Source organism: Sminthopsis crassicaudata, chromosome 4 (assembly GCF_048593235.1).
Source record: "Sminthopsis crassicaudata isolate SCR6 chromosome 4, ASM4859323v1, whole genome shotgun sequence".
Classification (NCBI taxonomy): Eukaryota; Metazoa; Chordata; class Mammalia; order Dasyuromorphia; family Dasyuridae; genus Sminthopsis; species Sminthopsis crassicaudata.
In genome coordinates this window covers 377,732,120-377,754,715 of record NC_133620.1, presented here as the reverse complement: position 1 = coordinate 377,754,715, position 22,596 = coordinate 377,732,120, and the positions used below count along the sequence as shown (strand labels likewise).

The window sequence follows — 22,596 nt, the reverse complement described above, 5'->3', positions numbered from 1 at the left end:
TGTATTAGTGTCCCAGTTTTTCTATACCCCCTCCAAACTGCAATATTCATTTTTTTATATTTTTGTTTTTGTTCTTTGTCATTATGCATATTGCTTTCTTGGTTCTTTTTACTTCATTGCGTCAGATCATATAAATCTTTCCATGCTTCTTTATATTTAACATATTGGTCATTTCTTTTAAGTATTATTTTGGTTGTATCCCACAAATGTTGGTGTGTTGGCTTTGTATTGAATGTAATTTGTATTGCATTATGATCTGGAAAGGGTGTGTTCAATCTTTTATTGCATTTGATTGTGAGATTTTTATGTCCTAATATGTAGTCTTTGTGAAGGTATTATATACAGCTGAGAAAAAGACATACTCCTTTGTATTTACATTTAATTTTTTCCATAGATCTATAATATCTAAGTTTTCTAAGATCTTATATTTCCCTAATTTCTTATTATTTTATACTTAGGCTTATTGTGTTCTGAGAGGTGAAAGTTGCGGTTTCTTTATTATTGTTTTTGTTTGTTTGTTTTTTGTTTTTTACTATTTCTTCCTGTAATTCATCTAGCTTTTCCTTTAAAAATATGTATACTCTGTCATTTGATGTATATATGTTTAATGTTGATATTCCTTGTTTATCGTGTCTTTTAGCAAGATATAGTTTCCTTGTTTATTTTTTAAATTAAGTACATTTTTTCCCTTTTTCTTTGTCTGAGATCATAATTGCTATCTCTGCCTTTTTTACATCATCTAAAGCAGGGGTTCTCAAACTACAGCCCGAGGGCCAGATGCCTCTGCTGAGGATGTTTATATGGCCTCTGGTTATGGCAAATGGACTGAGAGGCGGAGACAGAGTGTGAGTTTTTGTTTTTACTATAGTCTAGCCCCTCCACCAGTCTGAGGGACAGTGAACTGGCCCCCTATTTTTTTTTTTTTTTTGCATTTTTTTAATTTTATTTTTATTTTATTTTATAATTATAACTTTTTTTTGACAGTACATATGCATGGGTAATTTTTTACAACATTATCCCTTGCACTTCTATTCATATTTTTTCCCTTCCTCCCCCAACCCCCTCCCCCAGATGGCAGGCAGTCTTATGCATGTTAAATATATTACAGTATATTCTAGATACAATATATGTGTGTAGAACCGAATTTCTTGTTGCACAGGAAGAATTGGATTCAGAAGGTAAAAAGAACAGTTTACACTCATTTCCCAGTGTTCCTTTTCTGGATGTAGCTGATTCTGTCCATCATTAATCAATTGGAATTGGATTAGCTCTTCTCTATGTTGAAGATATCCACTTCCATCAGCATACATCCTCGTACAGTATCATTGTTGAACTGTATAATGATCTTCTGGTTCTGCTCGTTTCACTTAGCATCAGTTGATGTAAGTCTCTCCAAGCCTCTCTGTATTTCTCCTGTTGGTCGTTTCTTACAGAACAATAATATTCCATAACATTCATATACCATAATTTACCCAACCATTCTCCAATTGATGGACATCCATTCATCTTCCAGCTTCTAGCCACTATGAAAAGGGTTGCCACAAACATTTTGGCCCATACAGGTCCCTTTCCCTTCTTTAGTATTTCCTTGGGATATAAGCCCAGTAGTAGTATGGCTGGGTCAAAGGGTATGCACATTTTGATAACTTTTTGGGCATAATTCCAGATTGCTCTCCAGAATGGCTGGATTCTTTCACAACTCCACCAACAATGTATCAGTGTCCCAGTTTTCCCACATCACCTCCAAAATTCATAGTTATTTGTTCCTGTCATCTTAGCCAATCTGACAGGTGTGAAATGATATCTCAGAGTTGTCTTAATTTGCATTTCTCTGATCAGTAGTGATTTGGAACACTCTTTCATATGAGCGGAGATAGTTTTAATTTCATCATCTGAAAATTGTCTGTTCATATCCTTTGACCATTTATCAATTGGAGAATGGCTTGATTTCTTATAAATTAAAGTCAATTCTCTGTATATTTTGGAGATGAGGAAACTGGCCCCCTATTTAAAAAGTTTGAGGACCACTAATAAAGTATAACAGATTTTGCTCAAGCCCCTTTTATTAACTTTACATTTATCTCTCTGTTTCCAGTATGTCTTTCATAAATAACATATTTTTGGATTCTGACTTTTAATCCTTTGTTATCTGCTTTCATTTTGTGGATGATTTAATCTCATTCACATTCGTAGTTATGATTTTAAGTGTGCAGTTTCCTCTATCCTATTTCCTTCTGTTAATACTTTTCTCTCCTCATCCTGTTCCTCCTCTAAAGTCTGTTTTGCTTTTGACCACTGCTGCATTTAACACCCCTCTCCCACTTCTCCATAAACACTCTCTTTTACTCCCTTTTCTTCCCATTTCCCAGTTGGGAAGGATAGATTTTTTAATATCCATTATATGTATGTCAATATATATATTTAGAGGTATGTAGGTATGTATATCTTTGAACCATTTTAGATGTAAGGATCAAATGAATGTTGCCTGTCTCCCCAACACTACTGTTTTCTCCTCCATTATAAAAACTCTTCCTTGTGTGCCTCTTTTATATGAGATATTTTTTCCCTTATTATGCTCACTTCCTTTTTCTTCCACAATCTTCCTTATCTTCCTTTTGTTTGCTCATCCATTTTTTAACATCATCTCTACATAATTGACTTACTTCAGCATGCTTTGTCTATATAGAATTTTTCTAACTGCCCTAATAATAATAAAATTATTAGATGTTATATTTATCATCTCATAGAGAAATGTAAGTAGTTTAACCTTCTTTTTTGATTTCTTTTTCATGGTTAACTTTTTATGCTTCTCTTTAGTCACAGTTGAATGTCAATTTTTCTATTTAATACTCGTCTTTTCATTAGGATTGCTTGGAATTTCTTTATTTCATTAAATATCTTTTGTTCCCTTGAAGAATTATACTCATTTTTTGCTATGTAAATTGTTCTAGGTGGTAATTCAAGCTCTTTTGCCTTCTGGTCTATCATATTCCAAGCACTCTTCTCCTTTATTGTGTTAGTTGCTAAAATCTTATGTGATCCTTGACAGTGGTTCCATAATATTTGGTTTCTTTGTGGTTGCTTGAAGTATTTTCTCTTTGACCTGGGAGCCATGCAATTTAGTTTTACTATTCCTGGGAATTTTCTTTTGGAGATCTCTTTCAAGTCATTGGTATATTCTTTTGATTTCTTTTACCTTTTTGTTCTAGAAATATCAGGGCAGTTTTCCTTGATAATTTCTTGAAATATGATATCTAGACTCTTTGATCATGGTTTCATGTACTCTAATAATTTCTAAATTATCTCTCCTTGATCTATTTTTCTAAGTAATTTGTTTTTCCAATGAGATACTTAACATTTTTTCTCTTTTTTCATTTTTTTTGATTTTTTAAAAAAACTGTTTCTTGATGTTTCATGGAGTCATCAGCTCATATTTGATCAACTCTAATTTTTTTTTGAGGAATTAGTTTAATCAATGAGCTATAGAGTTTTTTTCATCAGTTAAATTTTGTACTTCTTTTCTCAAATGACCAATTCTGTTTTCTAAAGATATTTTCTTCAATTTTTTTTGCCTCTTTTATTAAACTGTTAATTGTCTTTTCATAATTTTCTTTCCTTAAGACATTCAGTGCTCTTGGATAGGCCGAGCGAAATATAATAAAGATGACAATACTCCCCAAACTAATCTATTTATTTAGTGCTACACCAATCAGACCCCCAAGAAACTGTTTTTAATGACCTAGAAAAAATAACAACAAAAATTCATATGGAAGAATAAAAAGGTCGAGAATTACAAGGGAACTAATGAAAAAAAAGTCAGATGAAGGTGGTCTAGGTGTACCTGATCTAACGCTATATTATATAGCAGCAGTCACCAAAACCATTTGGTATTGGTTAAGAAATAGACCAGTCCAATCATTGGAACAGATTAGGTACAAAGGACAAATATATATATATATATATATATATATATATATATATATAGTTAGTTAGTTAGTTAGTTAGTTAGTTAGTTGTATAATAGAGGCTCTGCCACTTCAGAATTTTGTTCAAAACATTATTTTAAAGCTGTTTGGAGAGAAATTCTGAGAGAGTTTGATTGAAAGCTTCCTCTACTCTGCCATTTTAACTCTTAGACTAGGTCTCAATCTCTATCTCAGTTTCTTCATCTATAAAATGAGGATGATAAAAGAACCTACCTCTTAGGGTTTCCGTGAGGATCAAATGAGATAATAGATGTAAAGTATTTTGCTAATCTCAGAGTGCTATATAAATATTAGCTATTATTATTTTTTGATGGAGTTCAAATAGATATGGTCTTGGAATAAATTGTTATCCTGATGTTTTTCTTTTGTATGTGTTTCTGTAGATTCTTACACAGGACTATATAATAACTGCTTTTTTGTAATTGAAAAAAAAAAGATAGGAATGTATGCACATTTTCTCCATGCTCACAGAAAGCATCCTTGTGGTAACTTCATTAGCAGATAGTTAATGGGGATGATACATATTTTATTCTGTTCCCTTCCAGACCTCTGTATTTTTGAAATTTTTTTATTTCATATTATTTGGAAATTATGGATATTTAGTGTCTATTTCAAATATTGTAAACTTTTATATGGATCAATGTTATAATCAGGTGATTGTGGGTTAGGTTCTAGCATAAATTATTTAAGTAATCCAGGTTATCTTAAGGTTTATATTTGTAGCATGGAGATTTAACATAATTTAGTTTATAAAAGATAATGAACATCTACCTACTAAGCTAGGTATTTGAGATGTATTACTAGGGACAGATGAACTAGGCTTAATTTGGGGTTAATAATAATGTATTATTATGGTTCATGCTCCTACCCATTATCTTCTCTTGGAAATAATAGAATCTAGCTAGATATTTCAGGAGTGCTAAGTTTTTGTAGCCTATAGTCATGTTGTTTATATAGCATAATCTACACTGATCATTAAATCTGGGCTTCTTATGGATAACTCCTCTGTAGTTTCTTCCCATTCCTGACTGTCATGATAAACCCTTCTATTCCCACAATTGGTTAACATAGTATGTAGCATATAATATGTGCTTAATAAATACTTGTTGATTGATATGACAGCCATTTGCTCACTGTCTCTTTGGAGCATGGAGGTCTGTTTTTGCTTCTACTTTTGGATCTTAGTTGTTTCATAGGCTTTATCCAGAGATAAATAACTTTTGGTTATGTTGACAAAGCCAATAATGTGAACCTTTTAACAGCTTTTTATTATTGCTCAGTAAAGTGATATCTACTTACTCCACAAGTATTTCTGATTTATCATATGCTTTAAAAATGTCTATCATTTCCTCCCTCTTTCCCTCCCCCCATCTTAGTATTGATCTTTCTATACCTTACCTTAGGTCCTATCTTTTATAAATAATGTTAGGGTACTTTACAAATCTCTGACAGTTCATTTTCATATTTCTAGATAAGTACAAACTAGTATTATGTAGGTGTTAATTGTTTTAAATGTGTTCGTCCCATTTAGCTCTGGTTTCAGAACGCTAGTAAGTCTTTTAATGTAGTCAGTGGAAACCTACTTCTTAATATCATTATGCTGTATGAGTCATGCTTGGAAGAGACTAAGGTATCATCTTTTTCCACTGGTTCAATATGACAGCTGGATTTAAGCTTAAAGCCTTCTGTTGCTCTCTTTCTTTGGCACACATTAAGAATTTTATATCAAGTCCAAATGACATGGTATTATTTGAAAAAGATTTCACAAAATGAAGAGCTGTTTAATTTGTCTTTCAATAGAGTCATATAGTCTGATGTTATCCACATATATTAAGTGGTTAGTGAGTTTGTGGCTCATCTTATTTAATTTGGAAATCATAATTATTTTGAGAAGAGATGACAACAGGATTAGTGTCAGGCAAAACCATAATAGAAGTATCTACCTCTCTGAAAGATGGCACATTTGATATGAATTATTCTTACAATTATTAATGTGTGGGTAGCATGTTTTAAACAGATAATGGAATTCCATGTAGATATCAAATACTCTAGAATTCTCACTATATTTGCATGGATTTTATATGTAAATAAACCATGAATAAGGAACTGACAAAGTCTTTGTAATAATCAAAACAAAGGTAATTGTTGTGTTATGGTGATTTGGGGTTACTTGTACTGAATTATTAAGTTGTTCTTTTCATGACAGATCTAGTGTCAAAAAATGAGAAAACTAGTGATTCCTTCATATAAAGACCAATTATGTGTTTACATGCTGCATAGAAAATACTCACAACTTGTCTCAAAATTTTTAAAAGATCTGTAAATGTAAAAACACAATATATTTACTAAGGAGTTTAAAAAAAAAGTGTGCCAAAAAGTCCCAGAGGATGTAAAGAATAGTTTCTTTTTTTTCCTTTGCTATTTTCTTTTCCATCTCCTTTCCTAGTTAGATCACATTTAGAGTCTGGGGATCTCTTTCTGATATGCCACATTTAGGAAGGCTATTAAGCTATTAGAGATTATGCAGGGATTGGTGACCAGAATAATATCCCAAAGTGGAATGAGATGCCCTAGTAAATAGTAAATTTCTCATCTCTAGGGGTCTTTAAGTGAAGCTAAATAACTTGTTAAGGATATCCAGAGGGGATTCTTGTTTATATATTAGTTAGATTAGATGACCTTTGAATTCTCTTCCAGCTCTGAGATTTTAAGATTCTATGACAACATATGTTGTAAGGTCACAACCTTGCCTCTTGACATCACCACAGCTAGAAGCTCTGTGCCCACGCTTTGGGTAAGTAGGCCTTGATCTGTAATCCTTCCTTCCCTTACCTATTTCTCCAGATTTTTCCATCAATTATTTTTCCTTCTTTCAGGACTCCAGTCTGATCTTTAATAACCTCCCCTTGTCTCTAACACAGTTATCAGAGGTCTTGATGAATTATCTCAAGTGTCTACTGCCTAAGTATTAGGTACCTCGTGACATATCAGTCTATCCTCTTAGCCATAAGTCTCCTATACTGAATTAGTTTTCCTTGATTCAAACAGATTATTTTGGAAATGAGGAAAAAGTGGAGAATCATTATAATCTCTAACCATTTTGCCTCAGCTCTTCTTTTTTTAAAAGATATTTTACAAAGGGATATTTACTTTAAAATGATAGAAAATACAAATAAATATTTTCCCCAATAAGGAGTATACTCTCCCTTACCTTAAACCACATTGGTCTCTGGGGAGAACTAGGCTCTAAAAATAGGGCAGTAGCATCAGCTGAGCTTCCCCCTTCTTCCCTCACCTTTAAAAATTTGTGGTCCCTGAATTCTATGAGCCCTACGGATGATTTTTTGGTTTCCTTAATTCTTCATTTACAAACACTGCTCCTGTACTCTCATATACAAAGCAGAATATAAAAAGATGATTATAGATGAAACCATGAATCTTTATTATTCCCTAACTTCTTAAGAGAGTCTGGGGTAAAGTGTTAAGGGTGGGCAACATCCCTTCTACCATCCTAAGGTCTTTGGGGCGAGTGATAAAGGTGGGACATAGTGGGGTATAATGAGAAAGAATGCAGGATTTGGGGTCAGACAACCCTACTTCAATTTCAGGCATTACTGTTCATTACTTGTATAATTTTGGAAAAGTCATTAAACTTTCCTGGATCTCAATTATCTCATTTATAAAAAAAAAAATTAAGACTAGATAGCCTCAGAGACACTTTCCAGTTTTAAATCTATGATTCTATTTAAATCTATGAATCTATGATATCTATGATCCTGAAAGTACTCTATTTAAATCTATGACATTATTACTATTCACTGCTCTTTTGACCATCACCCCAACACTTTTGAGGTCACACTTTCCCAACACTGGACCATAAGTCTTTCCCTAATTCCCCCACCCCAAACTTTGCCTCTACCCCACTTCCTAAGAATTTGAATCTAAGCTCTTTGTTCTGACCTCTATTGAAAAATATCTCTTTTCTAAAGTCTAACACTGAAATAAGGACCATATAGCTAATGTCCTAAAAAAGAATATTAGATCTGAAGCCAGGAGACTTAGGAATCTAGACCCAAGGTTCAGCTCTGACACTAGTTCTGTGATCTTGAGGAAATCAATGGATTGTATATAGAATCAAAAGAAAGATCTAAATAACAGTTTTAGTACTAGAAGGGGCCTTAGAGGCCATTTAGTCCAACCCTCTCATTTTACAGATGTGGAAACTGAGGCACAGAGAAAGAAAGTGGTTTGCAAAGTCACATAGCTGGTAAATATAAGAACCAGAATTTGAACTCAATTTTATTATTCTAAGTTCAAGACTGTTACCTCTATACCATGTTGCTTCCATATGTAGTAGAAGTACTGAGTTTGGAATCAGATAACCTGGGTTCGGGTCTACTTGTTTACTACTACTTGTTTTTTTTATAACATGGCATATTCATTTAATCTCTGAACTTCAGTTTCTTCAGATCTGTCAAATGAGGGTTGGACCAGGTAATCTTGAATATCTTTTCTAGTTGAAACTCTGATGAATATCATTGTATCATGTGAAATCAAATTCTTGTTGCACAGATTGATAGACGAAAACTTTAAAGTTTCCCATAAAAAGAGCAACTGCCATAATATAAACATCATCATTATTGTTAATTGTTCTCTTCCCCCCAATATTTATAGCACAGTGTAAGCAGTGAATCAGTATCGCTGATTGAACTTGTCCTCCTCCTCAAGGCTATGAATCTTGAGAACCCTGAGGTTGTTCACACCCCTTTATGAAACAATATAGACCAAGGCAGTCCCGTGGGAGTCTGTTTCCAATTGAACTTCTAGGCTTAGCCCAAAGTAACTACCTAGAAAAGATGCAGAATGAGCTATAACTCTTGGTTTCCATTGAGGTGGGAGTCCAGAACTGGGATTAGTTCTGTTGTATACTCCTGGAAGTCATTTTTAACTGATACTCCCAAGGTCTTTTTTCTATAATAACTCATATTTGTGTAATGGTGGTGGTGGTGGTAGTAGTAGAAGAAAAAGAAAAAGGAGGAGAAGGAGAAGGAGGAGAAAGTTAGGGAAAGGAGGAGGAAGTAGAAGTACTAGTAGTATTAATAGTAGTAATTCTGGTGGTTGAAGTAATAGAAATAGTAGTTATAGTAGTAACAGTAAAAGTAGTAGTAGTAATAATAGTAATAATAGAAGTAGTAATTTGTGGTGGAATAGTAGAAGAATAAAACAATTTTAGCACTTTGAGATTTACAAAATATTTTATATAATCATTTGATTTCTTCCTTATAAACATCAGTGACTATTATATCCATTTTATAACTGAAAAAAACTGAAGCTCAAAGCAGCTAGTGTTGTTTATAGTCTTATAGTCACAAAGGATCTAAGGTAGGATTTGAAGCTAGATCTCTCTTGATTCCAGGAATAGAAGTAATCTTTTCACTTTCTTCACAATAGCCCTTTTGAGGTGAATAATATAAAGATCATTATATTCATTTTACAGATAAGGAGATTGGTGTTCAGAGGAGTCACAGTCAAATTGCTCAAACATGGAGAGAGCTGGGACTTAAAGCCAGGTCTTCTGAGTCCAAGAGTAATGCTCAGTCTTCCATGACACAGTGCTTTGCTTCTCTCCCTATCACTTATTCTTTTCTTCCCTTCATCCCTCATTCTACCTTTCCTACCTTATTTTATATTATTCCCTTCCACATCCTTGATACTCCAGCCAAACCAGTCTATTCTCTCTATAGACTTCTGCCCCCAACAAATGCTCATATTTGTACATCTTTGCACATTTCTCATATTTTTCCTTATTCCTCCAATATCCTTCCTCTTCTTCATCTGACAAAGTCTTAACAGCTTTTAAAACATAGCTCAAATGTTATCTTCCCTCAACTGCTTCAGTCCTAGGAATCTCACAAAACACATTGTTTTATAATTCTCTAAAACATTATCAGGAGGCTAGGTAGATGAGTCAGTGGATAGAGTGCTGGGCCTGAAGTCTGAAAGGCTCAACTTTCTGAATATGGTCTGTCCTTACATGCTTCCTAGTTATGTGACCCTGAGCAATTCATTTAACCCCATTTGCCTCAGTTTCCTCATATGGAAAATGATTTGAAGAAGGAAATGGAAAACCACTCCAGTGTCTTTGTCAAGAAAACCCCAATTGGGGATATAAAGAATCTGACATGACTAAAAAATGACTAAATGACAAAATCACTGTAATATTATCTATTCTAGTTCTTCATGTGTGTCTTAGCCTCTTGCTAGCTGTAAACTCTATGAGAGTAGGAATAGTGTTTTTTTAATCTATACTATGTATCTCCCCAGACAGGGTAGGGAATTTGTAAATGTTTGTTGAATGAAAGAATCTTGTCCTTTAGCTCCATTTCTCTGTAAGTCAGATGCAACTTCAATAACAATAATAAACAGGCTAAGAAGACTTCTTTTGTGGAAAGTTGAGTTAGAATGAGATAAGTGAAGTAAGGAGAATTTTTTCTTTTTTTAAAAAGGAAATGCATTTATTACTTTTAAAGTACATACAGTGACTCAAACTAAAGGCTAACAAAGGTTCACCAAGTCTCTTGGTGCTTCTTTAATGAATAGATAAAAATCATTTGCAATTAGCACATTCAGAGTAATTCATTGTAAATAAATGCTCCTAAGTGGCTATAATTTGCTTTGACTACTAAATATACCCCCCAATAATCCTGTTTATGATATTTTTAATTTAACTTAGCAAATTTCTTTTTTTTCCATAGGTAATGAAAAGGCTTTTATCCAAATTTTCATGAATACCAAATTAGTAGAGTTCAAATTAAGGTAATTTTCCACCAAAAAGATTCTCAAACCTTAGCCAACTGAATTTTTAAAAAAATATTATCTAGTGCAAGTTAAGGATATGGACAATTGATTGGGATTTTGTTATGGGTCTTGCTCTACATCTGTTTCTCTTCCTTACCTATTAGCTTTTACCCCTTTGTAACGACTCTTCCTCTCCCTTTTCCCTTTGGTCTCTCTCTCTCACTTTCTCAGTGCTTATGGGTCTTTCCATGGGGTATAGCTTTTGCTCCTTGAGCTAAAGCTGGAAAAAAAGGATGAAAATGTCCCATGAGTGAAAGTCCTAGGTTGGTGGGTAGTAGGGGAAAGGAGTTAAATTAATGTAGGGACCAGAGGTGACCCTTCATTTCAGAGAGATTGTGTGATGTTGATGAGTGCTCAGACTATATGAAGGGCATTTGGTCAGAAATTGCCTTACATGCTTAGACACCAAAGGGAATTCTTAAAGCAGTGGTTTTATCCCTTTTTATATAAAGACTTTGACCCAAGATGATACACTAGACCTGCCTTGAATTGTCAAGTCTTTGGGAACACAATTCTTTTCTGAAAACCTGGACTCTTTCTTCTTGAGGGCTGTTGACCATGGCAGACATGGAATGCTAGGCACATTTGCCAATGATAAGGCATGAATGGTCTCAGAGGGGCTCAAGGACTAATGATCTGGTAGGTCCTTTCTTCCACATGATTAGGATCATCTTGAAGACTCAGCATCTTATCCCAAAGAACAATAGGAGGGAAAAACTATAATTCCTCTTGTATTCATTGGGAACACCTGGCTCATGGTATAGCTGGTGTTTGAGTTTTTTTTTTTTCTTTCTTTCCTTTTTTTTCTTTTCTTTTTTTTTTTCTTTTTCTTTTTTTTAAGCATTACCTGCCACCACTCTTAAAAATTAGAATTTGGATGTTTGCTGATTGGGGTCCTGCCCTCTTCTACAATAGGGACACAGATCTGGGACAAGGCTTATTGATAAAATTGTCAAAATGTTCCAAAAGGCACTATCTGTCTTCAGTCTGTGTCCTTGTCTGTTTCTTTCATCAATTGATGGCTAATCCTGTCCCTACACTGTCTCCTAGATTTCCCCTTTTTCTGTTCCTCTCTCTCTCTCTTTTGTTCTCTATTTGGCCTTGTCTTTCTTTGAATTAGAACATTTCTACTTGTTTCACACTGTTCCCTACTTGTGGAGTCCCTACAGGGAAGGCTTATTCTTGGGTTCCTGTTTCACAGACTCCTGATTCTCACTAACAGAAGTAGATGGTGATTTTGAAGTCCGGGACAGGGAAGTGGGGATCATTTGAGACAGAGTTGAATGGAGAGAAAATGAACAGGTGGTAACAGAGAATGGAGTGGGGTGAGATAACACAGCAGTTCTAGGTCCCTGAGGACCTAAAAGGTCTTTGCTCATCTTTAAGACTGAGCACCCTCAGACTCCTACCTGCCATTACAACCTGATCTCTGCTGGGAGTTATGGAGGATTGGAATGGTTCCAAGCCTCCCTGAAGAGCAGAAGAGATGAACACAGTAGGGGTAGGATCTGGGGAGGGGATCCCAACATTTAGTGTCTAAACTGATTTTTCAGTTAGGTCTACAGGGCAATCACCCTAAACCCCATTCCTATCCTACCCTGGCCCAAACCTCAGTTGGCTGGGCTGCCCCCCCACCTCCCCACAACCCTCCCACAACTTTATCTCAGATGTACCCACCCTTTCCCACCCCCCAACAGGGCACCCCAATCTATTTGGTGCCTGGTTCATCCTCTGCTCAGCTCAGTAGTAGGTCTCCTTCTCCACCCAGCCTGTTAGAGAGAGAAGTTCAGAATAAGGGAGATCAATGGATTTCTTTAGGATTCAGGGCAGTGATGGCTATATAGAATGGGTTTTAGAGGTTGGGGCAGGAAAGGACTGGAAACAACAAGAGGGAAAAAAGGAGATAAAGGGAAAAGGGTCATAGACATTAAGAATTAGACGGGGGAATAAAATAGGGACCAGGTATAAATAGGACAGAAGAATGGGAAAACTGTATCTAGCACAAGGTAATGAACATCTAAGATACTCAATAACCACTTGTTAGTTGATTAAAAATCAGATGGAGATTGAAGGGGTTGAAAGTCTTAAATCATAGCTGTGGGTAAGATTAGAAGTCTAGGAGCAATAGGGATCACAGGATGATAGATTTGGAGCACAAGGAGACCTTAGAAATCAAGTATAATCCCTCTCATTTAAAGGATGAGAAAACAGTCCATGAGAGGTGAGAGCAGACTTCAAGTCTGAGTTAATCTACTACACTACTTAGAGGAAGACTATTGAACACTAGAAGCCAAGATTTCAGGTCTCAGGGCCTAGAAAGAGAATAAGGCCCTAAACAATCTGGAAGTTTAGGGTTTTAGGGCATTGAAAGTCAGTGGCAGGCATGTGGATTTAGGAATGTGGTTAGGGGATTGGGAAAACAGCTGGGCTGTGGAGGCTAAGAGAATCTTACCACCAGGATAGCGCCGCAGGATGAGTTTTCGGACTTCATCATAAATGAAGATAAGGAGACTATAGGGGAAGGCACAGAACCACCATGTGACCCTGTAAAGAAGCGGGGAGAAAGATAGTAGAATCAGAATATAAAGTCATAGAAATGGACAAAGAGAGACACCCAGAGAAATCCAGGCTATGATGATAGAACCTCCCCCCACACTACCACATCCCCCACATTCTCTCTGCTTCTGTGTAGAAGGCTGCCTCACCCCGCCTCCTCCTGGGCACTCACTTTAGTGGGTACATGCGAAGGGCCAAGCCCATGCCTGGGCAATAGGACAAAAAGGCGGCCAGAGCTGTCTCTTCAAGCAGCCCAAAAATCAAGATCTTGTTTCTAGCAAAGAAAGAAATAGTTAGAGGGAAGTCTTCCTTTCTGAAGTGCTTACTCATAGTCATCCTCTTCAGCCTGATTTCACAGTAATTCTTTTAATTCATCTCTTACTGATTCCCTAGCACACTCCCCACAGCAGCTGTTCAACACCTTCTCCTCTCCTCAAGATCATCACTCCACCCTCTTTCACCAGATGACCTCACCTCTTATTTTACTGAAAAAAATTGCAGCCGTTCCTGAAGAAGTCTGTCTTCTGCCTTTCTATATTCTTTACTACATCTTTAACCATCTTTGTCTACTCTGCTCTAACCCCAAAGATTGAGGTAACTCTTTTCTTTTTCAAAGGTGAACTTGACCATTTTCACTTGGGATTTTATTCCTTACTGCCAGTACAGCTTCTCCAATATCTTCATTTTCTACCTTTCTACTGGCCTCTTCATCATTGTCTACAAACAAACATGTCTCCTTTAATCCCCTCTCCTTTTTTTTTTTTTTTTTGCAGGCAATTATGGTTAAGTGGCTTGCTTTAAAATTTTTGAGGTCAGATTTGACCTCAGCCCTGAATCCAAGGCTGATGCTCTATGACTCCTTTAACCTTAAAAAACAAACAAACAAACAAACAAACTGCCACTTCTTAAGATATCATCTTAGATCCCTTCTACCTTTCACTGTCACTTTACTGAGAAAATAGAGACTTTTCAGTGAGCTTCCTTCTCTCTCCTTCTCTACATATTACAATCTATGTCCTTTTACCCTTAACACCAATCTCTGTGGTCCTTCTCTTCAATAAAGCTAACTCCCCTATATGTACCCTTCATCCTATCTCATCCCATCTTTTTTGGTATATTATCTATACAATTATATTCTCTCTCTTTCTCCCTCTCTTCCTTCTTTCTTTTTCTTCCTTCCCTCATTCCTTCCTCTCTTTCTTCCTCCCCCTCCTTTCCTTCCTTGCTTCCAGTTTTCTTTTCTCTGTCTCTCTTCCTCTCTCACCAGTCTCTTCCTATTTGCTAGGTCATTCCCTTAATGAATTCTAAATTCCAGCAGTAGTTGTCAACCAAATTGACATTATCTGGTCTCCCCATATAGTCATGCAGGCTATCTTCCTTGCCAAATATTCACTTCCTTCCCCCTCTTGCATTTTCAAAATCCTTCTCTTCCTTCAAGGCTATGCTGAGGCGCTCCCTTCTCAGTGACATTTTTTTCTGATCCCTCCAGCTGAAAAATGAGCTCTTCTCACATTTTCCCTGAACATTTTGTCTGAATCTCACACTTCCATCACACTCAACCTTTTATTATACTTATTCCTGGATATGTTATATTTCTCCCCCTTTTCTCCTCCCTCTACCTATTCTTAAGGTCAAGGACTGTGTCATTTTTCAATCTTTTGTTTCTTCCAGGTCTAACACAGTACCTTGATATAGAAGTCACAAAAATGTTTATTGAATTTGTTAGAGAAAGTAAAATGTTTCTAAGAGACATATTCCTTTCCCCTTCTCATCTGCCTTATATTACTCAAAAATATTTTCATCTTACTTTTTAAAATCTTTCTGAATTTTATCAACAGCTAAGCACTTATTTATTTATTATTATATATTTATTTTATATTTTAATAAATATATTTAAATAATATAAATATTTAAATTTATATATAATATATTTATAATTATTTAAATAAAATTTAAATATAAATAAGTATATTTAAAGTATATTTATTTATTATGACATATTACTTATTTTTTGTCTTAGTTTACTCTCTAATTTTGTCTTGTTCCACAGACAGGTCTGGAAGCTCTCTGAGGCCAGAGATCATGTCTAGTTTCCTGGACATAAGAGTTACATAAATAACCTGAGTCAAGTCTGGCATCTAAGATCCACCTTGAAAAAGCCTTGACCTTTGATCTTGGGCAAGTAACTCTTTGAGACTTGATTTCCTTATCTATAGCATGAAGGAATAGAATTAAGTGATCCTTTCCAGAAATAACATTTTATGAGTCTATGTGTTATTGTTTTTAAGTAGAGTAAGGGAAGAGAAATGAACAGAAGGGATGGGAAGGAAGGATAGGAGTGGCACTCTCCAGAGATTTGTACCCACCCAGCATCAGGAAACACAATTAAAGCTGCCAAATTTCTCCTCCTCCTCCTTCTCCTCCTCCTCTTCCCCACCTCCAAGCAATACATGGCTAGAGCTGAGTGATTAAAATATGATTCTGATCCTAACACTGTAAGGTGGGATAGTTCATGGTCTGGGTGAATCAGGATTGGAGGATCATGCCAGGACTGGGGGGCTGAAATGGGCTTTGTAGTGGGGAACTCACTTCATGCCCTGCTGGAAGACAGAATTGCGGCGGGTCTTGCAGATGATGAGATCAGCCCATTGTACAACCACGATGCTGGCAAAGAAGGCTGTGTGGCATGTGAACTCCACCACCTTCCGCTGCTCATAGGTCTGGAGAAAGGGCACAAAAGGGGTTAGAGTTCAAAGAGAAATTGTATTCAGACAGGGGAAGAGTAGAATTACACAAGTCAAGGTCAAAAGAGATAGATGGATGAAATCAAAAGAAAGATTGGAGTCAGAGAGGAGTTCAGGTTACTGAAAGAAAAATATTTTCGGGTATAGTCCTAGGAGATAGTTGAGTCAGAAAGGGAAGAAGAATCAACTGAAAGAGGTAAGAGCTCTGTCAGAAAGGAAAGCTTAGTCAAAAAGAAGGTGAAGTCAGAAGACGTAGAGTTAAGCAGGAGAATGGAAACAAGGAGGATGGATTCAAGAATTAGGATCAGAATGTGGAAGGACAGAGGAAAAAGTCAGGTCAAACCACCAGCACACATCCAGTCTCACTCCAAACTCTCACCTCCTGACAGTTGCCTTGACACTCACCCATTCCTGTCCATAGCTATCCTCCAGGTCATTCTTGGATCGATCATCCCAATCGAGTCGAATGCCCAGAAGCCGTGAGGGTAGGAAACCATTCTCCGCCAGGATCACAAAGTAGGTAAAAAAGCCACCCAGGGCTTGGATCATCCCTGTGAGTGGTGAGTGCCACAGAGTAGGGGATGTTAGAGAAGGAAACACCACCATCTGAATTAAAAAGAACAGGTTCAGCACTAAACTGGGTCTGGTTTTGAGCCAATTCTGAGAGCTTAACCTTTGGGAAATAGCCAGAATTGCACAGTATAAAGAGCATCATGCTGGAGTCAGAAGACTTGGATTCAAATTCTGCCTCTGACTTTATCTGTGTGATCATGGGCAAATAAATCCCTTAACCTTAATGGGCAAGTCCCATAACTCTCATGACCTCATTTTTTTTCCTATCCAACATGAATTCGGACTGTTTGGCTTCTGAAATCCCTTCCAAAGAAATAGGATTCTGGGACTCTAATCCTACTTTAAAGCAATGAGTCTCTTTGAACCTCACCAATTTGACCATAGGCCATACTGATGAGCCTCTCATTCACCAGCTTGTCTGTCTGTGGATTCCGAGGCTGGCGTTTCATAATGTCACTTTCAGCTGCCTCATAGGCCAAGGAAATAGCTGGTACCTGAAATATAGAACAGATGAAGTTGGACAGGGAAGAAAATAGGTGAGGAAATGGGGAAGAGATGGAATTCAATTCAACCAATTTTTATTAAGCACCTGCTCTATACAGAATGATATGTTAGGCACTGGGGAAGATGTGGAATTTAGATTAACATGGTTCTTGCCCTCATTGACTTCATAGTCTGATAGATTCAATAATATTAAAAATTCCTATAGAATTTTAAGATTGATGAAGGGATATGAAGCAACTCCTAGATAAAATTCTTAGACTAAATCTTTCTTCTACCAGATAGGGCAAGTTTAGACCAATTACTTGCCCTAGATTACTCCCACCCTCTACCTTGATAATTTCATCATACCCCATTTCCCCCAGCCACATTTCTGGACTTACCATATCAGTTCCCAGGTCAATGCAAAGGATTGTCACAGTACCCAGAGGCAGGGGAATGTTGGCGATGATGAAGAGCAGAAAAGGGGTGATTTCTGGGATATTACTGGTCAAAGTGTAGGCAATTGACTTCTTCAAGTTGTCAAAGATCAGCCGACCTGTGGGCAAGTCCTTAGAGCATCAGGGATATCAAAGGGACTACCCTGCCCCCCATTGCATTTCCTGAAGTAAGCCAAGCCCTTGCATTGTGGTCTAATGTTCTCTCAGAGGACAGGACAGTGAGAAGAAGCCTGCATAAAACCAGGGCTAGCAGAGTATGAGGGAGAGAAAGAAGACTCTATCAATGGCCATCACTCTGGGTCTGTGTCTCTAATTTCCTTATATGACTCCTGTTTTCTATTGATCTCCTGAAAGAAAAAAACCTTGAAGCTGAGAACTGTGGCATGCTCTGAAATAATTAGCTGCCTGAATTATAGGATATATATGATAAAGTGAAAAGAAGAATGGACTTGAAATCAGAAGTCCTACATTCCAATTCTAGCTGTTTTTTCACTGCTTAGGGTACTTCAGATGTTTAATCTCTCTGGATCTCAGTTTCCTCATCTGTAAAATGAGGAGATTGGACAAAACTTCTAAGGTGTCTCCCAGTTCCAAATTCTTTCTCTGCTATAATCCCTCAATCCTGGCTGAAAGAGCATAAGATTTAAACTGGAATGTGATGTCAGAAAGAAGATAGTACAAAGAGAATAGGAATCTAGCCTTCTACTCTTCACTCCAGCCTTTAGTGTGAGCTCTTAGTGAAGAATGGTTTCCTATCCTGATGGCAGTTTGGCATCTGACTCAACTGGGAGAAGTGTGCCAAGAATGAACTGGAGAGCGGCCAGGGGCAGCCTACTCACCCTCCTCCACACCAGTGACAATGGAAGCAAAGTTGTCATCTAGTAAGATCATATCAGCTGCCTGCTTGGAGACATCAGAGCCAGAGATCCCCATGGCAATGCCGATGTCAGCCTTCTTCAGTGCAGGAGAATCATTCACACCATCACCGGTCACTGCCACAATGGCACCCTGGTAAGGAAATACCATCAGAGGCCAAGGCTCTGCCAGGCCTTAGAATCCCAGGATCTCAGAATCAGAAAGGAACCTTGGAGGTCATCTAATCTAAACTGTCTTGCATCAGGAATCATGGATCATATATTTAGAGCTGGACAGCTTCTTAAAGGTTAAGTCCAACTTCCAACCCACCAAGAGGAAAATAAGACACAAATTCAATGTCCTCTGCTCTACACACCATGTTGCCTCTCTACAATCGCCCTATCACATCCCAACAAAGGGGTTGTTTGAAGAACTCCAGTGATGAGGAATTCACTTTCTTTCAAGATAGCTCATTCTATTTTTAACAGTTCTAAATTGGGCAATTTAGACTGATAGGATGCTTACATGAATCGCTACTAGTTCTCTTTCCTGTGACCAAGCAGGACAAGGATTGCTCTCGCTTTCAAATATACTGGCTCCACTTCATCTCTTCTTCTGGAAAGGCATCATGGTCTCTCAACCTTGTTATTCCCTTCACAATTCTGTGTTTCCTGAGTTCTGTTCCCCTAACTTATATACTCATGTCTGATATTCATCCCTGATAGCCAAGAAGTCTCACCCCATTCAGTTTTCCCACCTGTCTCTGACATCCCTCCACAATGATGAGCTTCTGCTGTGGAGAAGTCCGAGCAAAAACAATCTCCGTGTGGTTCTTGAGGATCTCATCCAGTTGCTCTGATGTCATGTCCTTTAGGTCAGACCCATGGACCACACAGGCCTTGGCTTCCCTGGATTAGTTAGGGAATAACAAATAATTTGGCTGAACTTTATCCCCATCTCTCAGACTTTAGCTCTCCTCATTTCTCAGTTCTCATGTCCTGCTACTCTCTGGGATTCAGCTTTTTTATTTCCTTAAAGGAGCTATTTTTTAGGGAAGGGGCAAGTATCCCTCAAGAAGACTCAAAACCTTAGCATGAAGGAACTAAAACATTCAAAACAAGTCATATATGAGACCAGGTATAGGGGCTTTAGAGGTCTCAGTGATGTGTATAATGACTTCCACAGTGGGTAATCAATTCTGAGTAATAGTATAGGATGGGAGAAAAATCCATCCAGTGTAGAGGATAAAGATGACATTTGGTCAGGAACAGTGGCACGCTGGTAAATGTTTAGCAATGAGCTCACCAGAATGTATGCAAAACATACTTTTCCCCCCCCTGAGGCAACTGGGGTTAAGTGACTTGCCCAGGGTCACACAGCTGGGAAGTGTTAAGTGTCTGAGACCAGATTTGAACTTGGGTCCTCCTGAATTCAGGGCTGGTGCTCTATCCACTGTGCCATCTAGCTGCTCCTGGGACATACTTTTAAGTTTAAGTGGCACATTTTTACCAGTACTTTATGTCTAGACAATTAACAAAACAAACAAACAAAAAATCAAGCCCTGATTTATAGTGTTTTGTCAATTTTCAGCCTGAGTGTTCAAGCTGAAAATTGAGCAATTCACCCTTTGTTCAACCATTTCCATTCAGAGGTATCTAACAGATTAATTGGAACATTTTCCCCAACACTTTCTTATGTCTAGACACAAAACAAAAAACAAAAACAAAAAAATCAAGCTCTAATTTGTAGTGTTTGTCAATTTTCAGCCTGAGTGTTCACATTGAAAACTGAACAATTTGCCCTCAGTTCAACCATTCTGGTCAGGGATATCTAATAGAGGACCTACCTGGGATTGACTTGGCTGACTGGGATATTTAGTCGAGCAGCAATGTCTTCTACTGTCTCATTGCCCTCTGAGATGATGCCCACACCCTTGGCGATGGCTTTTGCTGTGATAGGATGGTCCCCTGTCACCATGATTACCTAGAGGGAGAGGAATGAAGAGAAGGGGAAATGTTATTAAAGTTCATTTGAGTCCCCAAAAAGGACGTTCAAGTAGGGAAGAGAGGAGCATTGTACTAAGGCAGAGTCTAGTCTGGTTCCCTTCACCTATTAGATAAGTGAGCGTACTAGCCCTGTATAGTAAGAAAAAATACTGAAACGGAAGACAGGAGACCTAAGTTATAAATTCAGACTGTTTGTTGTTCACTTGTTGTTTAAAGTTTAAAATGGAGGATGGTGTAAGTGATTATGGAGCCTGCAGGCTACCTGTAATGTAGAACACTCTCAAGTGCTACAGGAACTAAATATAACTGGGAACCAACAAATTCTGAGATATGTGGCACAAGCAGGACCAGGAAGAAATATGTAACACAAGCACATTGTGCACAGTAACAGTAAGATTGTGCAATGATCAACAAGTGTCTTTTAATCCTGTTTTACAGAAGGATAAACTGATTAAAATAGAAAAATATAACTGGGAAATATTTAATAAAAGAAATAAAATATAGCAGAGCCTAGGTAATATTACTTTAAAAAAAAAAAGTCAGGGCTCATCTAGCTGGCACAGTAGATAGAGTGCTGGGACTAGAGTCAGGAGGAATTGAATTCAAATATGGCCTCAGACAACTATTAGATGTGTGACCCTAAACAAGTCACTTAACCTGTTTATCTCAGTTCCTCATCTGTAAAAAAATAAATGGGAGAAGGAAACAGCAAACCATTCCAGTATCTTTGCCAAGAAAATCCTAAATGGGGTCACGAAGAGTCAGACAGGACTAAAAACACCCAAACAACAACATACCAATGAAATAAGGAGGCTAGGCTTGTTCTGCTCTTCCTCCCCCCCCCCCCCAATAAAAGCCTTAAAAGTTTACAAAGCCTTTTCCTCACAGTCCTGGAAGATAGAGAATATAAATATTATATATATATATATATCCTCATTGAACACACAACAAAACTAAAGACTATACAGCCAATTAGTGTCGGAGCTGGAACTCAAAGCTAGGTCTCTCCTGTCTCTCAATCCAATGTTCTTCCCCCAGAACACAAACACCCATCTTCCACCCTCCCCAAATACAGTTAAACATACATATGTAGCACACACACAGAGATATACATACACCCAACTCCCCAACATACACATAAACAACCCCTTTACAAATACACATACACACAAAATTTCAGAGTTGCAAAGGACCAAAGAGGTGATCTAGTCCAAATGATCCCTGCAAAAGAATTCTCTCTCTAATACTACTTCATCCAGTCTTTGTCCAATGACCTGCAAAGAGAACTTAAAGCAGTCAATGCACTTTTAAAAAATTAATATTATTATCATATTTTAATAGTTTTTTAATTTCCCCCAGTTATATGTCAAGAAGATTTTTAGATTCATTTTTTACAAGATTTTGAGTTCTAAAGTTTTTCTCCTCTCCCCTCTTTCAAAGAGGGTAGGCAATTTGATACAGTTTATATTTGTGTTATCATATAAAACTTATTTCCATATTAGTTACAATTGAGAAAGAAGAAACAAATCAAAAAGAAAAAAAATGAGGAAAAAATATGGTAAGTGGAAAAAAAAAACAAAAAACTTAGATCTGCATTCTGAGTCCTTCAGTTTTTTACCTGGTTATGAATAACATTCTCTTGTACTTCTCTGGGATCATTGTGTTGCCGAGAAAAGCTATGTCAATCATAACTGATCATCACACAATGTTGCTAAAATCTGGGTACAATGTTTTCCTGATTTTGCTCAGTTCATTTTGCATCAATTTGTACAAATCTTTCCAGATTTTTTTGAAATCTACCTTTTCATTATTTCTTATTGCACAGTAGTATTCCATTATATCCATATACCACAGTTTGTTCAGCCAGTCCCCAATTGTTGGGTATACCCTAAATTTCCAATATTTTTCCAGCACAAGAGAGCTGCCACAAATATTTTTTTACACATGTAGGTACTTTTACCTTCTCTTTGAAATATAAGCCTAGTAGTGATATCACTGGGTTAAAGAATATACACAGTTTTATAAGTACTTTGGGCAAACTTCCAAATTTCTGTCCATTATTGGATCAGTTCACATT

General features: G+C 37.0%; 1 protein-coding gene across 2 annotated transcripts in view; it reads right to left on the bottom strand.

Annotated features, from left to right (window-relative positions):
- Positions 1 to 10,472: 10,472 nt before the first annotated feature.
- The window catches only part of ATP1A2 (ATPase Na+/K+ transporting subunit alpha 2), a 44,022-nt gene continuing 31,898 nt past the window's right edge, over positions 10,473 to 22,596 (bottom strand). The window contains exons 14-23 of one of the 2 annotated variants that reach the window (XM_074262301.1): positions 20,360 to 20,496; positions 19,271 to 19,421; positions 18,498 to 18,666; positions 17,602 to 17,756; positions 17,088 to 17,211; positions 16,550 to 16,695; positions 15,990 to 16,120; positions 13,573 to 13,674; positions 13,297 to 13,388; positions 10,473 to 12,613 (exon numbers count right to left, since the gene is read on the bottom strand). In XM_074262301.1, coding sequence (XP_074118402.1) covers positions 12,585 to 12,613; positions 13,297 to 13,388; positions 13,573 to 13,674; positions 15,990 to 16,120; positions 16,550 to 16,695; positions 17,088 to 17,211; positions 17,602 to 17,756; positions 18,498 to 18,666; positions 19,271 to 19,421; positions 20,360 to 20,496 — 1,236 coding nt within the window. In that variant the 3' untranslated portion in view covers positions 10,473 to 12,584. Of the gene's footprint in view, positions 12,614 to 13,296; positions 13,389 to 13,572; positions 13,675 to 15,989; positions 16,121 to 16,549; positions 16,696 to 17,087; positions 17,212 to 17,601; positions 17,802 to 18,476; positions 18,667 to 19,270; positions 19,422 to 20,359; positions 20,497 to 22,596 lie in introns of those variants that run through there. The other variant, XM_074262302.1, reaches the window with a different exon arrangement.